We start from the raw sequence: 23,144 nt of genomic DNA on the forward strand, positions 1-23,144 counted from the left end.
ACATCATTTTATATAAGAATTGCGTTATCAGTGGATTTTGATATCTGAGGGGGGGTCACAGGACAAACCCCCCATGAATACATACAGATGACTGCAATATTTTACCACTTATAGTATAAAACCTTTACAACAAAATACTTCCATTTTCTCCTCCCGGCCTCTGTGCTATTGTCACATGTGTTTTGAACAGCTAATTACATGTTAAAGAGATTTCCATCTAGTCTTTTGTGGATCTGTTTCATTGATTGATTTTTCTCCTCATCATGGGCAGTATTTTTCCGTCTGTTTGCATGCTTATCAAGTCTTATCTGGATACCAAACATCGTGAATTTTACCTTGCTGGATGCTGGATATTTCTGTTCCTATAAAATTCTTGAGCTTTGTTTTGTATGCAGATAAACTCCTTAAAAATGATTTGATCATTTTGTCTTGTTTTTAAGCTTTGTTAGATGAGAATATAATAGCCTTTCATGCAGGGTTAATTCTGCCTATTACCTTTTGGCAACATCCTTCTCAATACTTTACCTTGAATGTATCATGTATTAAATGCTTTTTCAAACTTACTTGAAGCAGAAACAGCAGATAACAGTGCCAAGTATAAATCCACCCTCTTTGGCTGAGTGCGGCTCACCAGGGCCAGTACATCATCGGCGTGACAAGCTACCATCAGTCCAGCCCAGACGGCAGGATCACCTGGACACAGGAAATACAATTAGGAGGCTTGTCGATGTCAACATGCTGCTGAAGGCTACCAAACTGAGAGTTTATAAACTCCAAAAAATAGAATAAGAAAATGTTATCTACAGAAAAGTTCTATTTTCTTAAAAACTAACTCACAAGACACATTACTATATTCATCCTTCAGGATTTGCCGTTTTTTCCAAACACATCAGAGGATAAGAAATATCCTATTAAACTCTTCTTCCACTGCTGGTTACATGAGCAGTGCCTAGAGTACTCTGCTGTTGGGGAAAGGTTAATCACAGTCACTGAATTCCAAGGACAAGTCTCAGCTGTGTTCATCACTCTGTCCCTATACTAAAGGCTCAGTCATAGGAAAAACAAGCTAACACAATTTCTCAGTTCTTAAGAAAAGTTTGAAGCAAAGGAAAACCTCAAGACAACTCCATTTTATCTATGTTCTAAAAGCCAAACATGAAAGTCACTTTATCATTCCAAGTGAAGCAATTTTAATTATATATCCCTTCATTTATTTGATCTTTTTTTCCTTCCTTCACACCGTGATAGCAGTTTCAGGGCGGTGAGTTGAGAGGTAATAAAAGAGACTATGAGTACAGACTCTTTTCAAGAGTTAATTGCAAAAACAGAAAGCTGAACTCGGATTTGGAATTTAGGTTTTTTAATTTGCTTGGTCTTTTATTTCACAAATCATATTTTACAGTTTATTTTAATATTTTAATATTTTCAGTTCGTTTGACCTTAAAGAAAAAACGGATAATTTTAAAATCCTACAAGAGGTTCTAGTTAACAATACAGTCATTTAAACATACTCTTTAGCTCTATATTTTAATTTTTTCTTATCTAACTGCCCCATCCGACATATACCTTCTATCAAATGTCTGAAGTAGATCTAGTTCATTTATAGATGGTCAGTGTTACTGTTAATTATACAAGAATCATTAGAAATGTTATGCAGACCAAAAATTTTTTTTAAAAATTAAGTAGTTACCTTGGTATTTCAAAGTTTCTGCCCAGATAATGACTACATGATTTTAAACATCATGGAACATATTCAAATCTCAAATAAGAAAATGGGGACCATTTCCTAGAATTGATGATGTGATCTGAATACTACACAATGAAAGGCCCATGACTGAGTCCTAGGCCTGGGTTTAGGTCTAACGACGCCACTAATTAACAGTGTAGCACCTTTCCTTGGAACACATACTATTATAGAACAAGGCATCTAAATTAAAGGATGGCTCAGGTGCCCTCAGCTGTAATATTCTGCAATTTCAACTGAAGTGGACTCAATTTCTATATTTCTAAGATTAAATGAACAACTCACTTAAGGATCTTAGGGTATTCTATAGTTGAGATTTTGGGGGGAGGGACAGATATTAGCTGGAAGCAATTTCTCTTGCCACAATTCAGAAGAATTGTTGTTTTCTCTTCTAGAAATAACCAGCAACTCAAATTCCTTATGAAACAAAGTGATATATATATATACAAATATGTATACATATACACACATATATACATATATTATACTCGAAATCTAAAGTTTTTCATATACTTGGCTAAACATATCTTTTAATATCACAGAATCATTAATCTAACAGACATTGGATTTCCTTCCATTCAATTCTAAATTCTTGGGATTACATTTAAATTTCTGAAAAGATTCCTTGGAGTATCATCTATCAAAACTTTAACTAAAGATCAGTAGAGCCTAGGTATACAGCTACTATAACTACATAACAACTACATTCACTTTCCTGGGCAATCTCACCTTTCTTAAGTGTATCTCACTTACATAAGCAAAGACTTACATCAATCATTCTAGATCCACAGTAAGAATTCTTGAGAGCAATTCTGTACCTAATAACTTGCTTGAGAACACTTAAAAAATCAGACACTTACCTAACATGTAACACAGACAAAACCAAATATTTAGGTTTCTTTTTATTCTATTTCAAAAATGAAAGAAAAAATAAACAAGGACAGGTCTGTCTACTTGTTTTATAAAATAATCTCTGAAGTTTAGTTACAAGTCTTATAATTTATTGTGAAGATGACATAAAATCTGTTCTCTGTACAATCTGTTTCCCCACAGTCCCTGGCCAAAAGCAATAGCATTCTGATCAAACAAATGTTTGAAGTGCTTTGGTGGAATATATTGTTTAAAGCTATGTTTTATATTAAAAACAATATTATGTAAAAATACACCCCATAACCCTACTTTGCCAGACTTTCCAGTCCTCTAGAGCATTTTTCCAGTAGTAGCAATGGAAGAATGCTGATGCCGTTTATAGCAGTTCCTCGGGCCTTTGGTGATCAATGGTACGCATGTAATTTTGGTTAGAACTGAGAAGAGGTTAGTTCAGGTGAGATCAGGACCCTGTCAGTTCTAACAGTTACTACAAAATACATATTTCCACTCTTCAAGAAACTACACATAAAAGTAACTAAACATGTTTATTAAATAATTTAGTACATATAGATAAACCTCATTAAACCCTCAGTCATTCCCTGACTGATGGGAAAACAGAAATAAAACTACTTCTTGAAAGTATATTAATTCAGATTTTCAATAATGGTTAATGATCTATCTTTAAAGAGATTTTCCTCTGAGCCTGCTTCAATAACTAATTATCTCTCAAGTATCAGTAACTGAATGCAGATAATCAACTAATATGCAAGATCTTAAAATATTTTAAAATTCTCTCATTTCATTAAAGTACAAACTTTGCTTCACAAATGCAAGATGGACAGAATCCTATGCAATGAAATGGATTATATTATATTCACCTGGAGAAAGGAGAGCTGCCTTCTGAATGGTCTTTAGTGCAGTATTTTTCTCATCTTCTGCTGAATTGCTTCCCATAGCCAACTGATTTACTGCAGTGTACAGTAATGCCTTCTACATAAGAGAAAAGAAGAGTGTTAACCAATCCTCTTTACAGCTCCTTGACTTTCAAAGTGATGAAAAATAGTACTATACTGAATATGATGTGACCCCTGAGCTTAAGAAAAAAATTTACTCATTCATCAATAATATTATTTAACAAGTAAAACATTCCCCTGAATTGGGGCAAACTAACCTTTCCATGATTTGAGTCCAGAATATGAGCCACGTTTCCTGCCACTGCACCTCCCTATAATAGTAAACAAATGATTACTTAGATAAATGCATAAACTTTCATGAAAAAGTAAAAATTAAGACTGATAAAATCTTTACATTAAATCATTTGAAAGGTTTGGTTTTATCATATTTATATTAACTTTTAAACTTCCTGACAGTCGTATTCAACTCTTTGTGACCCCATGGACTGTAGCCCGCCAGGCTCCTCTGTCCATGGGATTCTCCAGGCAAGGATACTGGAGTGGGTAGCCATTCCTTTCTCTGGGGGATCTTCCCAACCCAGGGATCAAACCCAGGTCTCCCGCATTGCAGGCAGACTCTTTATCCACTGAGCCACCAGGGAAGCCTTTAAGCTCCCTAAGCACCAACTTAATACCACTGTTTCAAAAAGACAGTTTAATATTTTTATAAAAGAAAATTTTTTCTACTATGAGAATTTCAACTCTGCTCTTTTACAATTTTCATTAAAGGTCCAAGAATTACATGATTTCACAGTGGTAACAAACAAACATACAACTTTCTAATATACAAGACTGTGAAACAAAGATTCAGTGGAGATTCCACAAAACTTATTTTAAGATAAACTAATATAACTTCACTCCAAGAAAATATAATATTTTCAAAACATCTACAGACCCTCGCAAAATGAGTAATTAAAAGTTCAGAGTATCATGAAACTCATCACTGCCTCAATAATCTACTCAATACTACAAATAAGGAAAATCTATGCAGCATCCTAGGTTTCATAAAATTGGCTTGAAATTCTTAATTTTTAAAAATTCAATTTGACGTTTCACCTGGTAAAGAAAGTAAGTTGTAAGAATGATCTCATTTTAAATAAGAAGTATATTTCTAATGTATACTTCATTTTACATCATTAAGTGTATCACAAATATTTTTAAAACCATATTTAGCAAATAAAGAAAGCTAAAAATAAATTTTTAAAAAACATGTCAATATAAAACAAATAGAAGATGAATTAAAAAGAAGGAAGGTTCACGAGTAAGGTCTGAAATGATCCATCACCACAACTACTAACTGTGATTTTGCTCAAGTTATTGAATCTTTATGTCTCAAGTACCCTCCTCTACAAAATGAACTTAATTCCAGCTACTTCATAATGCTGTTGAGATTAAATGACAAGACAGATAAAAATCCCAAGCACAGTAGTTGGCACATAAATGCTTCATTACAGAGTCTAATAATGATGGTCTTTCAGGTTCTTGGAACAAAACATTCACTGAAAATAACAAACTGTAGGATAAAACTTTGCTACTCAAAGTGTGGCTGGTATACCGGCAGAACTGACATTCTCTGGGAGGCTGTCAGAAATGCAGACTATCAGGCCCCACCCCACATCTACTGAATAAGGTTTAAACAAAATTATGGGGTAATTTCATTTCATGTTAAAGTTTAATAAGCACTGGGATAAAATATAAAAAGCATGTATTATTAAAAGCACTGGCTAGCTGACAAGATATTAAGGACTTTTCAAGCCAAAACTAAAAGGGAAAACTGAAATCCACAGAGGTATAAGTGAAGGAAGTCAGTTTGCAGTTCCTAAAAACTTTTAATTTCCAGCTTGAAGGACTTGTGGGTGAGAAATCAGAGTCCAAGACTCAAACGAGAAGCAAGCATATAGGAAACCCGCATCAAAGTAAGCTGAGCTTCCCCACTCCTGGCCAAGGGGATACACATTCAGATTTAAGGTGAATCAGAATTAGACCAGGATTCAAATGACCCTGAAAACCCAGGCACTCAGTAGCCTGTACGGTTCAGAAAGCTCAAGCTATAAACTTCTTTAAGGTGGTTCCAGATTGGTGGAGCTCCCAAGTATTGGCATTAAAAAGTACAAGTTCTTTCTGTAGAAAGTTACCTTAATACTAGGCCTCAAATTATTTTCACAAACAATCTTGAAGTTTACACCATCAACAAACAAGGCCAGTATGAAAACCAATAAAAATAACAAACAAAAACAGATGTACATAGACTTCAGATACTGGAATTACTAGATGTAGTAAGTGTTCAAAACATAGTAGCTACTACCAATATGTTTACTACCTAGTTATGTAAAGCATCAAAGGCCATATTAACCACAGAAATTAACAAAATACTTTATTGACTCCTGAAAATATCTTGCTGTTACGAACTAACAACAGTGAAAATCCCTTTTATGGAACATCAATGACTTCATATTTAGACTTACATTTTTAGACATAAGCACTGTTCTAGTTGTTATTTTCTTATCTTTAAGAAACTTTAGAATAAAACTATTTTTGGGTATTCTGAAACACAGCAGCTAATGCTTCCGAACTATGCACTGTGCTTAGTCACTCAGTCATGTCCAACTCTTCAAGATGCCATGGACTGTAGCCCACCAGACTCCTCTGTCCATGGGGATTCCCCAGGCAAGAATACTGGAGTGGGTTGCCACGCCCTCTTCCAGGGGATCTTCCCGACCCAGGAATCAAACCCAGGTCTCCCTCATTGCAGGTGGATTCTTTACTGTCTGAGCCACCAGGAAGCCCAACTCAATCTGTATATATTCAAAAAAGTCCACCTCCTTCTTTGTATATTCCATAACACCCCAGCAGCACAACAGTACATGGAGGAAACTCAGTGTACTACTTGTTGAATAACTAGTGAAAAACGTCATTAAATAACAGAACTCCCTCGCTGTATTAATTAATTTCCAGAATGATAATAGTAATACTTTAAAATTACATACTACAGAGACACGTGCACCCCAATGTTCATCGCAGCACTGTTTATCATAGCCAGGACATGGAAGCAACCTAGATGCCCATCAGCAGACGAATGGATAAGGAAGCTGTGGTACATATACACCATGGAATATTACTCAGCCATTAAAAAGAATTCATTTGAATCAGTTCTAATGAGATGGATGAAACTGGAGCCCATTATACAGAGTGAAGTAAGCCAGAAAGATAAAGACCATTACAGTATATTAACACATATATATGGAATTTAGAAAGATGGTAACGATAACCTATATGCAAAACAGAAAAAGAGACACAGATGTATAGAACAGACTTGTGGACTCTGTGGGAGAAGGCGAGGGTGGGATGTTTCAAGAGAACAGCATCGAAACGTGTATATTATCTAGGGTGAAACAGATCACCAGCCCAGGTTGGATGCATGAGACAAGTGCACTGGGAAGACCCAGAGGGATCAGGCAGAGAGGGTGGTGGGAGGGGGGATCGGGATGGGGAACACATGTAAATCCATGGCTGATTCATGTCAATGTATGACAAAACCCACTACAATATTGTAAAGTAATTAGCCTGCAACTAATAAAAAAAATTAAAAAAAAATTACATACTACAAAATAAGCTACTTTACCTTTGGTCAGAATTTAGAATGTTACTCACCTTTGCATTTCGTTGAGTATACTGGGCAACCACTCGGGACAACAGGGACCAAAGAGCAGGATCAGCTGGGTTACTGTAACAATCATCGAAAGCAGAGGGCTTAGAGACGGGAGTTACTTTAACCACCAAAAGTACCAAAAAAAAAAAAAAAAAAATCAACATTTTATTTAGTACCTAAGTTAAAAATCTTTTAAACATCTAAAACAAGTTCAAATTAATTGTCCATGTGTAGTTGGAAGTGTCTGAATTTTTAGAAAGAATATTTTATCTCTTTATTAAAATAAGAAAGAAAAATCAGCAATGTGATGAATACAGAGCCATGAGACCCAATCAGGAAAGGTTAAAGAAATTTAATGTCAAGTTCAAAGAAAACACAGAGATCAGAACAGTGAAAGGAAAATAAACTACAGATATAACACTTTACTGTTGAAAACAAAACAAATAACCACTATGACTAATGACAACAGTTTTCTACTTTCCAAATGTTGAATATATTACTGAATGCTGAGTGTCCAAAAAATTCCTAAAACCATTAAACTGAACAGTATCAAATAACAAACTGACAATATCACAAACTTGAGAGTTTGTAAGAATTTTCATACAAAAAAGATTTGGGCTTTAATCTGAATAAAGGAAATTTTTCTGTTCTTTTTTTATCAACTGAATTTTGTATTTAAATCACTAGATGTGAAAAAACTGTCAATTACCTGGTCCTATGTACAGTGTCATAAAACCACAACCTGGTTTCCAAATATACACAATTACCTCATTGTATAATCTTAATCGGTAAGATCCCCTGGAGAAGGGCATGGCAACCCACTCCAGTATTCTTGCCTGGAGAATGCCATGGACAGAGGAGCCTGGTGGGCTACAGTCCATGGGGTTGCAAAGAGACACGACTGAAGCGACTTAGCACGCACGCACATAATCTTAATAAGGTCCAAACAGCAAAGACAATCTCATCAAGGATAACTGGACTCCAAGTCCACAAGTACAGAATTTACCTGTGAACAGCTCTGGATGCTTGTCTCTGCACTGCCATGCTGCGGCCTTGCAGGGCATAGATGGCTGAAGTAAGAAGGCTCCTCTGATAGTCACTGTTCTGTTTTCTGTGCTTCAGTAGCTCGTTAAGTGCAGCTTTTGACAGTGTAGCATCCTGCATTGCCAATCCCAGAGCACACAGGGCTTGAAGGCTTTCCACTGTTGGTTCCTTTAAGATAGAGCTGTAAACATATTTTTAATTGCCTATTATCCATGAGTACAATAGTCTGTAACTATTAGAACACCCTCAACAGCAGGAAAAACAGTGTGCTTACAGATTCACCAAACTGTGGCCCAGCTTTATGATAAATATAAAACTAAGTTCCATGGTTTCTAGGAACCATAATTTCCCTGAATTTCTGAAGCAGTTAGAAGGTACCAAGGGCCTTCACAGAGCATCAGTAGCCAAATTTCTTTTCTGGCCTTTTCTTATCTACATTTAGAAACAAAATACACAGTACAGTCTCTTTGGGTCTCACAGTTCTAGGTAAATAATTAAAATAATTTTGCCAAAATATTTTGGTTTCAGTAAAATCCTAAAAGGTATGAATAATAAAGAAAAATCCTTAATATAATATCTGATTTTTATCATTTGCAAAAACATTCTGTCTTACTGCTCTGTGGTATTTGAAACCAGAGCTAGCATATATAAGTACAAATACAATCTATATCCACCATATTCCAAGCGAGCATATTTATAGTTGAAGGAGAATTTAAATTTTGTATGTAAGCATCCAATATTTTTTTCCTTCTTTAACTGTGAAATTTTATGGAGGTAAAAGTCACTGATGTTAGGAATCCTCATTAATTTAAATGAAGAAAATGAGCTCTTTACAAACTCAATAGAACTTCTAATAATAATTATGAATGTGTACTATAATAAAACAAAGGAATTTTGAAAAATCTGTTAAACAAAATTCATTAGAATATAATAGAAATACTTATAACATTACAAAATATCACACACCTACCACTATGTCTTTCTATTATTGAGGGTGGGAGGATAAATTGTTTAGAATCTGACTTTGACAAACAGGTACAAAATCATGAATTTTCATGGGAAGCTCTGGTGTAAACTTAAGCATCCACAGGAACTCTTTTTACCATAAGGGTTAACAGAGGCATCCGAATATGGAATAGTATCAATTAGTAAGTCATTTCCATCAATACAAATAATCCACACTGTAAGTTGGACAGGAAGGAGATCAAACCAGTCAATCTTAAAGGAAAGTAATCCTGAATATTCATTGGAAGGACGGATGCTGAAGCTGAAACTCCAATACTTTGGCCACCCAATACAAAGAGCCGACTCATTGGAAAAGACCCTGATGCTGGGAAAGATTGAAGGCAGGAGGAGAAGGGGACGACAGAGGATGAGATGGTTGGATGACATCACCAATGCAATGGACATGAACTTGGGCAAACTCCGGGAGATGGTGAGGAACAGAGAAGACTGGTGTGCTGCAGCCCACGGGGTCACAAAGAGTCAGACTCAACTAGGCAACAGAACAACTAACAACAAAAGAAGACTTTCTAATCTGTGTCTTGGTTCAAAAGGGAAAACCCCTACCTATTCTAATATTTATTAATATAAAAAATCTAAATTATTACTGGAATGACTACATCCCATTAGGCTCACATGTGCTGAATGCACAGTACCCGCAAGCCATCCTGTACCACATGCTATGGATTTTACATGTAATTATTTATATCATAAATTCTATGATGCTGGTAATCAGATTTTCCCCCCCTTATATATTGAATTTATTCCTATTCCCCTTAAGCACCTAGGACACTGCTTAGTTCCCAACATATGAATGCCAAACAAGATCAATAAAGAACTGGAATCCTAATTTTTCACGGAATGGAAGTCAGAGAACAGAATCCAAGGGGCAGGAAAGGGAGCAGTTTGAAAGATGACGTGGAGAGAACCAAAAACAAAGAAACATAGAGCACATAATCCACTTAGCCGTGGATTCAGTAACACACAAAAAGGAGGTAAAGGCCTCCCCTCATAACAGAAGAAGAAAAGAATAAGATAGTATTCTACTATTTTTCTCTACTTCCTCCAATGTTCAAATGGTTTTGGTTACTGTTTTAAACAATAACCCAAGATTAATCTGAGTGAAAGTCACTAAGTCATGTCCAACTCTTTGCAACCCCATGGACTATACAGTCCATGGGATTCTCCAGGCCAAAATACTGGAGTGGGTAGCCATTCCCTTCTCCAGGGGATCTTCTCAAGCCAGGGTTTGAACCCAGGTCTTCCGCATTGCAGGCAGATTCTTTACCAGCTGAGCCACCGGGGAAGCTCCAGATTAATCTAATTGTATCTAATTTGGGGTTACTTTTGCTCTTGATAATTTGCAGTAATATATTAGCATCTATGATTCTTTTGGGGGCTTCTCAGGTGGCATTAGTGGTAAAGAACACACCTGCCAATGCAGGAGACATAAGAGATGTGGGTGCAATCCCTGGGTCAGGAAAATCCCCTGGAGGGAGGGCACGGCAACCCATTCCAGTATTCTTGCCTGGAGAATCCCACAGACAGAGGAGCCTGGCAAGCTACAGTCCATGGGGTCACAAAGAGTTGGACATGACTGAAGCAACTTAGCATGCACAAAATAGCTTTCTCCTAAGCTATTTGCAAATTTGGGTCTTCTGAACATGAGTGTATCCATGTAAAGTGACAAGATTTTTAAAATTCTGACTGGTTTTCTCAAGAGAAGCTAAGAGGAGAATGAACTGCTTACTTATTATACAAGAAAATGACTTTAATCAGTATGAGACAGAAGTATGACAATGAATAAACAAAAACAAAGCTTATCCTATAAGAAGTCGTTCTGAACTAGTGACCATCTAATCATCTCTGTCCTCCTACTTGGCCACTTGATGTGAAGAACTGACTCATCTGAAAAGACCCTGATGCTAGGAAGCCTGGAGGAGAAGGGGACAACAGAGGATGAGATGGTTGGATGGCGTCACCGACTCAATGGACATGAATTTGAGTAAACTCCAGGAGTTGGCGATGGACAGGGAAGCTTGGCATGGTGCGAAACATGGGGTCGCAAAGAATCGGACACGACTGAGCAACTAAACTGAGCTAAACTGAATCTTTGTAGGGAAGCATAATTTGAAGATGCATGGAGGCACTTTTTTGGTTTTCACAACAAATGGAGAGAGCAATTAGTGTGATGGGAAACAAGGGTGTGATCTTCCTGCAAGGGGTGGAGGATTTCTGTACTATGAAGATCTGTACCCCTAAAAACGCCAATAGAGCACTCACTGATAACCACTGTCTAATAGCATACATTAATCATCTACTGCTTTTTAAGGAATTAAGGTCAACTTTCTCAAAAGAATTTTCCAAAAGTCAAAAGTACCATATAAACAACCACAGATATCAGAGACTACTATTTTATTAAACTATCCCCAAAATACAGAAATAGTTACAAGTTATACTGGTACATATACTTTCTTCAGACTCAACTTTAAATTAACTTTATCAGGTTAACCTGAAAAGGGAAGAGGAAAAAAAATTTCTTTGGGAACCCACTGGGCTGAAAACAAGTCAGTTATGACTGCCTTCATTAAAATTTTATAATCCTAAGAGGAGAGCTGATCAATTACTGTTTTAAGAAAATAAATGACACACACAGAGTACAGGATGATTTTGGAGAATTGAATGAATTCAGAATTAAGAATGAAGCCACAACATCTACCTAACTAGACAGGTCTGATCCCTTTTGTTCACCAAAAAGTACCTAAAACATTAAAAACTTCACTTTACATTGCTTCCAATTTTAACCCAGTAGTTTTAAGTATCTGGTCGTTTGAGTGTTGATGTCGTCTATACATACCATTTGAACAGCAATGTCTTGGCTACATCCATTTTTCCTTGTTTATATTCCGCTATTGCCAGAGCTGTCAGGATATGAGCTTTGTCTTGCTCTGATTCAACAATTGCCAAGGCTCTCTCATACGCTGTTACACAGAATTGGAAGCAAAAACAAAACAATACAAAAGCAATCCTGATTGACAAATGATGGGATTTTTCCTTTCCTAATCCTATTTTTTAAAAAGATCTAACTAAAATTACATCTTACTATTCCCTTGCTCTCAAGTGAGTAGGATAAAAATTTATAATAACCTAACTTGGTTTAACTGTTTCAAGGTGATTCTGGGAATACCATTAGGATTATTATGTGATATTTCCCAATTCTCATCTTTAGAATCTATAGACAAGTTTGAGTCACTATCTTCAAAAGAAGTGGAGGCCTATAATCATTGAGATATCACCCAAATTCCCATGAAGAAACCAGTAACTCTATGAAGCAGCCCTTACAATGAGCTACACACAAGTAAACTGGGCCCATACAAGGGAAAAAGGACTCAAGGGACATTTTTGAAGAAACCGAAATGATAATATATTATCACTAACAATGGCTGAGGTCTTCATTTACCAGGAAAGTACAAGGAAACTCTGTGGAGTAGTAAATACTGGCTTTCAGTTAACGTGAAAGTCACTCAGTCTGTCCGACCCTTTGCGACCCCACGGACTATACAGTCCATGGAATTCTCCAGGCCAGAATACTGGAGTGGATAGCCATTCCCTTCTCCAGAGGATTTTCTCAACTTAGGGATCGAACCCCGGTCTCCTGCATTGCAGGCGGATTCTTTACTAGCTGAGCCACAAGGGAAGCCCAGGAATACTGGAGGGGTAGCCTATCCCGACTCCAAGGGATATTTCTGACCCAGGAATCGAACTGGGGTCTCCTGCATTGCAGACAGATTATTTACCAGCTGAGCTATTGGGGAAGGCCATTTACTTTCAAATGCTACCTTAAACATGTACCATAAGTGACCCTGGGTCTCAGTTTCCTCATCTAAATTATAAAGGTGACATTCAGTTCATAACACTATGAACTGAATACTAGAAGGACTGAACTGAACTGAAAGGACTATTCATCATCATGTACTAAATGAAGGAACAGACAGAAAGTACCATTATCATGCCTCTTCTCAGATTTTTAATAAACACTACAACTCCGACCACCATCTTAATATTACACCTTTCTGTGTATAAGCTCATTATGATTCAAATTCTCAGCTCTGGAAAAGTAGGACATATCCTTTAGCTTCACGCAATATACTTACCTTTGCTGCTCTCCTTGTACACACCCTTCATAAACAAAGCTAATGCGAAACCTATGATGTCTTCTAAATCCTCAAGGGGTGTTGACTTAAAAGCCTGGATAGCTTTATCATATTCACCAATGGAACTAAGAAGCAAAACATAACTTACTTTTAATATCAAAAATCATTTTGGTTTATATCATCAAAATTCAGAAATATAACTAAAGTTCTTTTAACAACTTAACCTACTTCATCTCTCAGTATTAAAGCTGCATAAAAGACTTACATTAAAATAGAAGGCATATCACTTATCTCAAACAGGATATACCAGAGGGATTTAACTTCACACTTTGCTTCTTTTAAATTATATGTGAAAATGAACAGTGCTGCTGAACTACAAATGGTCTTTTTTTTAAAACAAACTTGAATTAAACTCTTAAGTTATAAAAATAATTTCCAGCTGATTTTTATAATAATTTTTAAGCTTAATACATTAGCTAAAAATTACCCTGTGACCATGGGTATACCATCTTTGAGAAGTTTAGCAAGTCATAATCAAGCCTAACCTTTGTGTAAACTGGTTATCTACACATTTGTTTTTTTTGAAGGGCATACAGATATACTAAAATTCCACAGACAAAATCATACATTCTCTGTATTTAAAATGAATTAAAGTAAAAACTGTGATATATAATATTAAAGTAGAATGCCTTTTAATAACAACAACAACAAAAAAAAAATCTTTTGTTTATTTAAAAATGAAGACATGTTGCCACCACCTGGAATAGACACACTGTACCTTTGAGACTCTTATTTCTGGTATCTATCACTATATTCAGAAGCTTGCTTCTATTTTTAATGTGTTTTTGGAAATCTTTTCATAAAATCCTTTTAATCTTGGAGGAGTGGCTGGGAGCTAAAAATATGGGCAATATATGCTTCTAAAATTAATTTCATGGACATAAAAGAATTTAAAAATCAAACTCAAATTTTGACAAATATTTAATGAAGGGAAGCGGACTACCTTATGTGTTTATGGATATACACATGTATTTTTAAAGTATTTTTTTAATGAACACTATCTTCAAACATTTGATTACTTTTGTAGAGAAAAGAATGAAATTAGAGAAAGACACAAGGGCTTCAACTTTATTTGTAACTTTTTTTCTTTTTAAGGAAATCTGAAGCCTATTAACAGAATTTTAAGATCTGTTAAATCTGAAGGGTAACTATTCACCGAATTAATGCTCCATATTCTTACTGTATTTTGCATGTTTAATATATTTCATAATAAAAACAAAGTAAAAAGAAATCAGATGACCTATTTATAATGGGAGGTTAAATTTTCATCTAAAATAGTTACACTATACGAAACATCTAAGTAAAAAAAAAACATTTTGTTCCATACAGTTTCTAACAACAAAAATCTTGGAAGTGACTGAGTTCTATCAACTTCTGAACACAGTTTAAAGGAATTAAAAGGAAAAACAAAACAGGGAAAATCTATCTACATATCTATCTACAGATATGACTCAGTTACATGGTTATAAAATAACTGGCTACCTCTGATTTCTACTGTGTAGTTCCTTAAAAAGATGTAGATACTAATTCCAAAATACCCAACTACAATTCTAATAAATACCCCATCCCCAAAATGCACGCACAAAAATTTTTGTGTACTATCTCAAAAGGGTTTCTGGACCCTTAATCCTACTCCCAGTTTAAGAACAGACATCAAATCAGAATAAATCTAATCCACTTCCAATTAACTAGGCTTCTGCTATTAGAAAGAATAACTACGTCTTCTGTCTAGTTCACAACCCTCAGCTCTGAACTTGCTCCTCACAAAGGACACCGAGGCTGGGTATCATCACAGGAACAGGAAACTGTTAACACAGCTTGGGGTAGTAGGAATGATGCACCCTGGGCAGATGTCATCACTGTACTCATTCACATTCGTCCCACTCTTCCGGAAACTGGTCATCACTCCATAGTTCCACAGCCTCCACCAGAAAAATCTGACAGATTCACAAAATCAATGGGGAAAAATATGCTTACCATAACAATCTGCCATAATTTCTTACTGTAACATTATAAGCATCTCGGTCTTCTGCAGTCTGTAACAACAAAATTGCCCTTTAAAAAAAGGACAAAGCATTTAAAATTACCTATGTGCAATAGCATTCTTTCACTCTTCCTCCTTAACAATCTACAGATTTTTGTTTTCATTTAATTATTTAACTAGTTCCATAATAGCTTATTTATATTTTATTAAATTGGTACCACAAAAGCACTTAATAGATTTTACACGGTTAAGAAAACAATAAAGTGGCCTCTTTTAATATGTGAAATCACTTATCATACTTGAGTTTTATATATTCCAAAAAATTTAATCTAAATGTGGGAAAAAACTGTGTTGATATTTTAAAGTTTTGACATGTTTGAAGTACATAGAATTTGATGTACATGGTACACTCTTAAAATTATTTATATACTAGTAGTTTAAGGTAGGGACTTAGGAAATTGAGTGCTTTCATATGCCTTTACCTGTTACATACAGAAAGACATTCAGGCAATCCTGAACTCAGAGAAGGGAATGAGTCATCAGGAATCCTGAGAGGTTTAGAATAAATACGACGACGTGCTGACAGCCCACTTACCTTCTCATGCTCAGTCTCCTCTGGGCAAGTAGGAAAATGTCTCAACAACTAAAGGAGTTGGATACTTAATAATACTTTTTGTTTTTCTGTTTAAAGATTAGCCAGGGAGAAATATCCAAGAAAAGCTTTTAATGCCTCTGATACTACATGAAAACACAGTATTATAGAAATAGTAATAGTAAACTACCTGTCATAGTAAAAACTATATCTGCAGTTATATTAATACCTAATTGGTAAGTTCAAGTCACAAATACTTCTTTAAGGCAGAAAACAAGAGTGGTAATAAGTCAAAATGAGTGGTGTATATCCAGGTGATTGTGAAGTGAAGTGAAAGTCAGTCATGTCCGTCTCTTTGTGATCCCATGGACTGTATAGGACTGAATTCTTTTTTTTTTTTTTCATTTATTTTTATTAGTTGGAGGCTAATTACTTTACAATATTGTAGTGGTTTTTGCCATACATTGACATGAATCAGCCATGGATTTACATGTGTTCCCCATCCTGATCCCCCCTCCCACGTCCCTCCCCATCCCATCCCTCTGGGTCTTCCCAGTGCACCAGCCCCGAGCATTTGTCTCATGCACAGTCCATGGAATTCTCCAGGCCAGAATATTAGAGCGTAGCCTTTCCCTTCTCCAGGGGATCTTCCCAACCCAGGGACTGAACCCAGGCCTCCCACATTGCAAGTGGATTCTTTACCAGCTGAGCCACCAGGGGAGCCCAAGAATACTGGAGTGGGCAGCCTGTCCCTTCTCCAGCGGATCTTCCTGACCCAGGAATCTAACTGGGGTCTCCTGCACTGCGGACTCTTTACCAACTGAGCTCTCGGGAAAGCCTAGGTGACTGTGGAGTTGCCATTTTAGACGAAGGTATAACCAGTGTCAGACTCGCAGTATTTGTGATTAAAACGTACACCAGAAACAGGAGCAAGCATTCTAAAGCTTCCTAGTTTCTCTGTTTTAGCTTCCCTGGTGGCCCTGACGGTAAAGAATCCACCTGCAATGCAGGAGACCCAGGTTCGATCCCTGGGTCAGGAAGATCCCCTGGAGAAGGGAATGGTTACCCCTCCATTTATGAGGGGCTTCCCAGGCAGCACTAGTGGTAAAGAACCCGCCTGCTGATGCAGGAGACCTAATGAGACGAGGGTTCCATCCCTAGGTCAGGAAAATCCCCTAGAGAAGGGCACGGCAACCCCCTCCAGTATTCTTGCCAGGAGAATCCCACGGACAGGGGAGCCTGGTGGGCTCAGTCCATAGCATGGCAAAGAGTTGGACATGACTGAAGCGACATAGCATTGCATATTTCTCTGTTTAAAAATCCTGCTCATTGAAATTCTATCAAATTTCTAGAGTTTCTTTATTGGTAAGTTTACTGCAGTGGTGAAAAATAGTATTGTGGGTTTTCATACACCTCTCCTCCACACACACGCCTCCCCCCACACACATGCCTCTCCCACACACACACGCCTCTCCCCCCCCACACCTCCCCCAACACACACACCTCCCCCCCACACACACACCTCCCCACACACACACACCTCCCCACACACACACACACCTCCCCACACACACACACCTCCCCACACACACACACCTCCCCCCACACACACACACCTCCCCACACACACACACCTCCCCCCACACACACCTCCCCCACACACACACACCTCCCCCCACACACACACCTCCCCCCCCACACACACCTCCCCCAACACACACACCTCCCCACACACACACCTCCCCCCACACACACACCTCCCCCACACACACACACCTCCCCCCACACACACACCTCCCCCCACACACACACCTCCCCCCCACACACACCTCCCCCCCCACACACACCTCCCCACACACACACACCTCCCCCCACACACACACCTCCCCCCACACACACACCTCCCCCCACACACACCTACCCACACACACACATCTCCCCCACACACACACACCGCCCCCCACACACACACACCTCCCCACACACACACACCTCCCACACACACACACCTCCCCACACACACACACCTCCCCCCACACACACACACCTCCCCACACACACACACACCTCCCCCACACACACACACCTCCCCACACACACACACCTCCCCACACACACACACCTCCCCACACACACACACCTCCCCACACACACACACCTCCCCCCACACACACACCTCCCCACACGCACCCTCCCCACACACACACCTCCCCCCACACACACCTCCTCCCATACACACCTCTCCCCACACACACACCTCTCCCCCACACACACACCCCCCCCCCCACACACACCTCCCCCACACACACACCTCCCCACACACACACACCTCCCCCCCACACACACCTCCCCACACACACACACCTCCCCCCATACACACCTCTCCCCACACACACACCTCCCCCCACACACACCTCTCCCCACACACACACCTCCCCCCACACACACACCTCCCCACACACACCTGGCAAAATAACTACAGCCTTCAGTACCATCTAGTGACCACTTCTGTGAACTACAGAGACAGCCACACAAGGATGGCAAAGCATTTGGGATACCTTGATTATTTTTTATCTGACAGGTTTCTATTGACTTAGGGCAATGATGTACCTCAGAAGTTGGGCATTCTGGTTTTTTCTTTAACTTTTCATCTAGTACCCATGAGATCAGCAGTGATTTTCTCATTCACATGTCAATGAATTTGCAGAGAAGGAAAACCTCAGGTTGATTTCCCTTCCCGTCACTCTCCCTCGTGCACACTGTCCTGGTCCCCCCAACGTCAAGGCCGCTCCTGCTTCAGAACACTTGCTCTTGCTGTTCCCTCGGCCTGGAATGCTCTTTCCCTGAGGAACAAATGACTTACGGCCACCTTCAGCTAGGCCAGGCCTCCACTGCCTGCTCAGGAAACCTACCTCCTACACCTGTCTCAGACTCACTGTCTGCCCTCCACTGTCTGGCCTGCCAGTCCTCTCTGGTTTTCTTTCTTAGCGATTGTTACCAGCACAGATGCCCATTAGCTGACCACGCACCTCCCCCCACCAGAAGGCGAGCTCCACGAGGACTGAGCCTGCGCTGAACTCACTGCTAAGTTGCCACGGCCAAGGACGCTGCGGGCACGCGGCAGCAGCTCAGCAAATCCTTACTGAATGAATGAATACTACACAGTCAACATGAAGGCGCCTCAGACACACGGGGCTTCTTCTCATTTCTTATCTGAACAAATACATGTATGTAATAAAGCAAGACAAACTATAAATGGACAGACTTTTCTAAAACAAATCTGAGAGGGTTTTTTGTTTGGTTTTTTTTTTTTCTTCTCTCTCTCTCAGGTTGAGCAACAGAAACCAAAACACAGTTGAAAATTTAGAGCTGTGATTTTTCACCTTCAAAATGTAGTAATAATAAATAATGAAAGGTCAGGAAAGGAATCAGAATATTTTATTTGTACCTTCTTCAAGAAAGTGAGGCTGCATTTTAAAAAGGCCAACTGACCAAGAAGGACCACGTTTAAATTTAAGGGAGCCTTTACCTTTGGTACGCATTTGCTGCTTCCTTCTTCAGTTGCAGATGTTCATTTAAGTAGCCCAACATTGTGAAAGCTGGAGCATAATTCTGAATTCTCTCTGGAAATCCAAAAACATCTTTTCTCAATATGTGCATAATGGTTGTATTTGTAAAAACATTACTTTTGTTTTCAAGTTTTTCGATACTTTAAACAGTAGATCATTTCCTGAGGTCATGGGCATTGCTAGGAATAGAGGTTGAGTTTATCTTGACTGTAAAATACCAGTAATCATTCTATAACTCTTTTAAATTATTGAGTAATACCTATAGTTACACATAGCTTCTATTCAAGCTTCAAAGTTTAAATACATTTTTATTCCCAAAGGTATAACAATTTTAAATCAGAGCTCATGTTAAAACTAGTCATCTGAATTATAAGGAAATTCAGTTCTTTGGCTAATCACATAAACCTTCCTTTTTTTTTTTTTTTTTAATTTTTATTAGTTGGAGGCTAATTACTTTACATCATTACAGTAGTTTTTGTCACACACTGAAATGAACCAGCCATGGATCCACATGTATTCCCCATCCCAGTCCCCCCTCCCACCTCCCTCTCCACCCGATCCCTCTGGGTCTTCCCAGTGCACCAGGCCCGAGCACTTGTCTCATGTACCCAACCTGGGCAGGTTATCTGTTTCACCCTAGATAATATACATGTTTCAGTGCTGTTCTTTTGAAACATCCCACCCTCGCCTTCTCCCAGAGTCCACAAGTCTGTTCTATACATCTGAGTCTCTTTTTCTGATAAACCTTCCTTGATTAGATTTAGCAACAATTTATCTTGGTGGTTCTGTTCCAGTTTCTATGCATTTAAAAAAAAAAAATCAGTGTTGTGCAGTAGAAAGAGAAGATGATATGGGCACTTTCAATGCAGTATTTTGAAATTCTAATGTCAAAAAACATCATGTAACTATAAGGGAAGTGTACAAAGGAAAAAGAAATGCACCTGAACTATGAATTACTTAACTTGTGCTGGGAAGCAAGCCTTCAAATCTCTTATTGAACTGTTTAACAAAGTGGAGCACAGTCACATCTTATGTGATAGTTAAGTTCACAATATAAGATGAAAATCACACAAAGTGACTCTTGAAAAATTTGTAAGCCATCTCACAAGGTGAAAGCAACCAAACTGAGTCCAAGTCAGTGAGGAGATTCAGGCCCTTCGTCCACACTCCGCTGAAGCCAACAGTCAGCGACACATGATATCTCCATTTCTCTTATCCCTGCTTTCTCACCTTTCTGCTTCTAAATTAACATGCTTTTTGGCCAAGCACATATAGTTGAATTTGCTAAATGAGTATATGACACAGCTCCTTCAGAGACTCAAAAACCTAGCTATGTACAACTGTCAGAGAAAGTTCGTTGTTATAGGCATCTGAATTTTGCAGAAAGCTAAATGTTTCAGTTCAGTTCAGTCGCTCAGTCGTGTCCCACTCTCTATGACCCCATGGACTGCAGCACACCAGGCCTCCTTATTCATTGCCAACTCCCGGAGTTGACTCAAACTCATGTTCATTGAGTTGGTGATGCCATCTTCCAACCATCTCATCCTCTGTTGTCCCCTTCTCCCCCAACCTTCGATCTTTCCCAGCATCAGGGTCTTTTCAAATGAGTCAGTTCTTTGCATCACGTGGCCAAAGTTTTGGGGTTTCAGCTTCAGCATCAGTTTACCTCTATTTGTAAATCTTTCACAAATGTTTCCCATTCTGTAAGGAAACCTATCAGTAAAATTTCTGATCCTACACTTTCTCAGAAAGGCTCTAAGAGGTATTCATTCAAGTCACTCATTTGGGCACACTGCATAACACATTCAGGTCTCAAAGTGCTGCCGTTTACAAACAAACCGCCTTCTCCTCAAGTGCCCCAGGCTCAGTGCAGGAGGACTATTACCAGCCTGTGGATTACAATGATGACGCATTTCTTCTGGTTTTCAGTTTATCTGATTTCTTCATACTTGTTCATGGGAAGAAGAGGGTAAATTCATGTCTTAAGAACTAACATTTAATTTGGAATTAACTTTAAATTCTTTAAATTATCTCAACAATTATTCATGTATCTTGCCATGGTATAATAGGAGCCATACCCACGTATTTGCTCAAGACCACTTGTGCTGCTGGAATGGCGTTCATCTGGAGGATGTTATACCGGTACAGCTCCGTGTCTCTGTTGCTCTTATCTTGCAGTGTTGTACAGACCCAATACGCATAACCTATTGCTCCCTCAGTCTGTAAGAAAAGCTAAAGTTAACCAGCAGGCACAGAGTAATAAATCTGCCAAGAAAAATTAAGAAACAAAACAATGTACTTCAATACAGTAAACATCAGATCTTCATCTTCTAAGTCAGCTATTTAGTGCCTTTAAATAAAAGGTCAGTTTGATACAACACAACTAAGAATATATTTAAATCACTTGCCTCAAACCTAAGTAGAGGAAACAAGTGGGATAAATAAAGAGGAGAAAACACAGTCCCTCCTGATGGTTTGGTATGATTCTCAACATCATTCCCATAGGTCAAACAAATAATGACCAATCAAAAGATTTCCAAACACTTTCATAAATAATCTAGAAATGTCAACTAAGTCTAGTGTTTATCTCAGTTTATTTATTTTTTTTGAGTCTGTTTCTATTCTGCCTAACTACTGCATCTATTAGATCCCAAAGTCATTTCTTCATCAGCTCTTGAAGTTCTTTAATGAGAGTTTATCTGCTTTTTAAGAAAGAATAAAGAATAGAGACAACTGCTATCATCAACATCTGACATCACCATGTATTTGTTTTCTCAACAAGGGTAGTTAAAAGTTTATTCATTAATGAATCCTGAAGAACATTCAAATTCTTACGTGCATACTGAGTTCTGTAGTGTGCCTGAAGAGATCCATGGTGTCATAACTTCCAACTGTCTCTGCAATTAGAGCCTATAAAAGGAAAGAGCAGGGTCTTAATATGTTCAAAAGGAATACTACTACTACTAATAAATGAGTTTTTGGAGGAACCAAACGTTTTTCTAGCTGTGCTTAAAAGCAAAGTTAAGTTCTTTTTCAATCTTGACTACCATAATCCATGGCTCAGAGGACCAGAATGACTTGTTAAGTGAGCCTTTAAGCTGATAGACACTTGAAGAACTCCATCTGCAATCAGCCAGTGGTGGAATAATCCACACGAAGTTCTTCAGAATCCTGACAACACTGTGCTGCCTTCTCTTTCACTACCCAGCACGCCCCTGCAGAGGCACATCTACTCATACAGGCACTTGGTTAGTCACGGGGTCACCTGAGATTCAACTGAAAAGCATTTCAAAAAGGAGATTTCACCCCTAGAAATCTAGCTTCCATAGATCTGGGTAGAGTCTCAACATGTTTATTTTTAAAACTGCCTCAGGATTTCAAATAGTAAGATTTTGTGACAGTTAAAATTACTTTCAAGCTCATCTATCGTTTATAAGAAAGCAGGGTTTTTTTAATTATCATGCATTACTAATTAAGAAATTAATATTAAGCTTCACTCTATCATTATCATTTTAATTAAATC

At 38.3% G+C, this 23,144-nt stretch overlaps 1 protein-coding gene across 5 annotated transcripts in view; it reads right to left on the reverse strand.

Annotated features, from left to right (window-relative positions):
- Positions 1-23,144, reverse strand: part of SKIC3 (SKI3 subunit of superkiller complex) — a 100,394-nt gene that overhangs the window by 31,012 nt on the left and 46,238 nt on the right. For all 5 annotated transcript variants that reach the window (XM_070465835.1, XM_070465831.1, XM_070465834.1 and 2 more), the window contains 11 exons: positions 22,457-22,531; positions 21,700-21,841; positions 19,582-19,675; positions 15,454-15,531; positions 13,417-13,541; positions 12,120-12,243; positions 8,223-8,441; positions 7,219-7,291; positions 3,786-3,839; positions 3,493-3,604; positions 565-693 (listed from right to left, as the gene is read on the reverse strand). In XM_070465835.1, the coding sequence (XP_070321936.1) occupies positions 565-693; positions 3,493-3,604; positions 3,786-3,839; positions 7,219-7,291; positions 8,223-8,441; positions 12,120-12,243; positions 13,417-13,541; positions 15,454-15,531; positions 19,582-19,675; positions 21,700-21,841; positions 22,457-22,531 (1,225 nt within the window). The remainder of the gene's footprint in view (positions 1-564; positions 694-3,492; positions 3,605-3,785; positions 3,840-7,218; positions 7,292-8,222; positions 8,442-12,119; positions 12,244-13,416; positions 13,542-15,453; positions 15,532-19,581; positions 19,676-21,699; positions 21,842-22,456; positions 22,532-23,144) is intronic.

Source organism: Odocoileus virginianus, chromosome 3 (assembly GCF_023699985.2).
Source record: "Odocoileus virginianus isolate 20LAN1187 ecotype Illinois chromosome 3, Ovbor_1.2, whole genome shotgun sequence".
In the NCBI taxonomy this organism is placed as follows: Eukaryota; Metazoa; Chordata; class Mammalia; order Artiodactyla; family Cervidae; genus Odocoileus; species Odocoileus virginianus.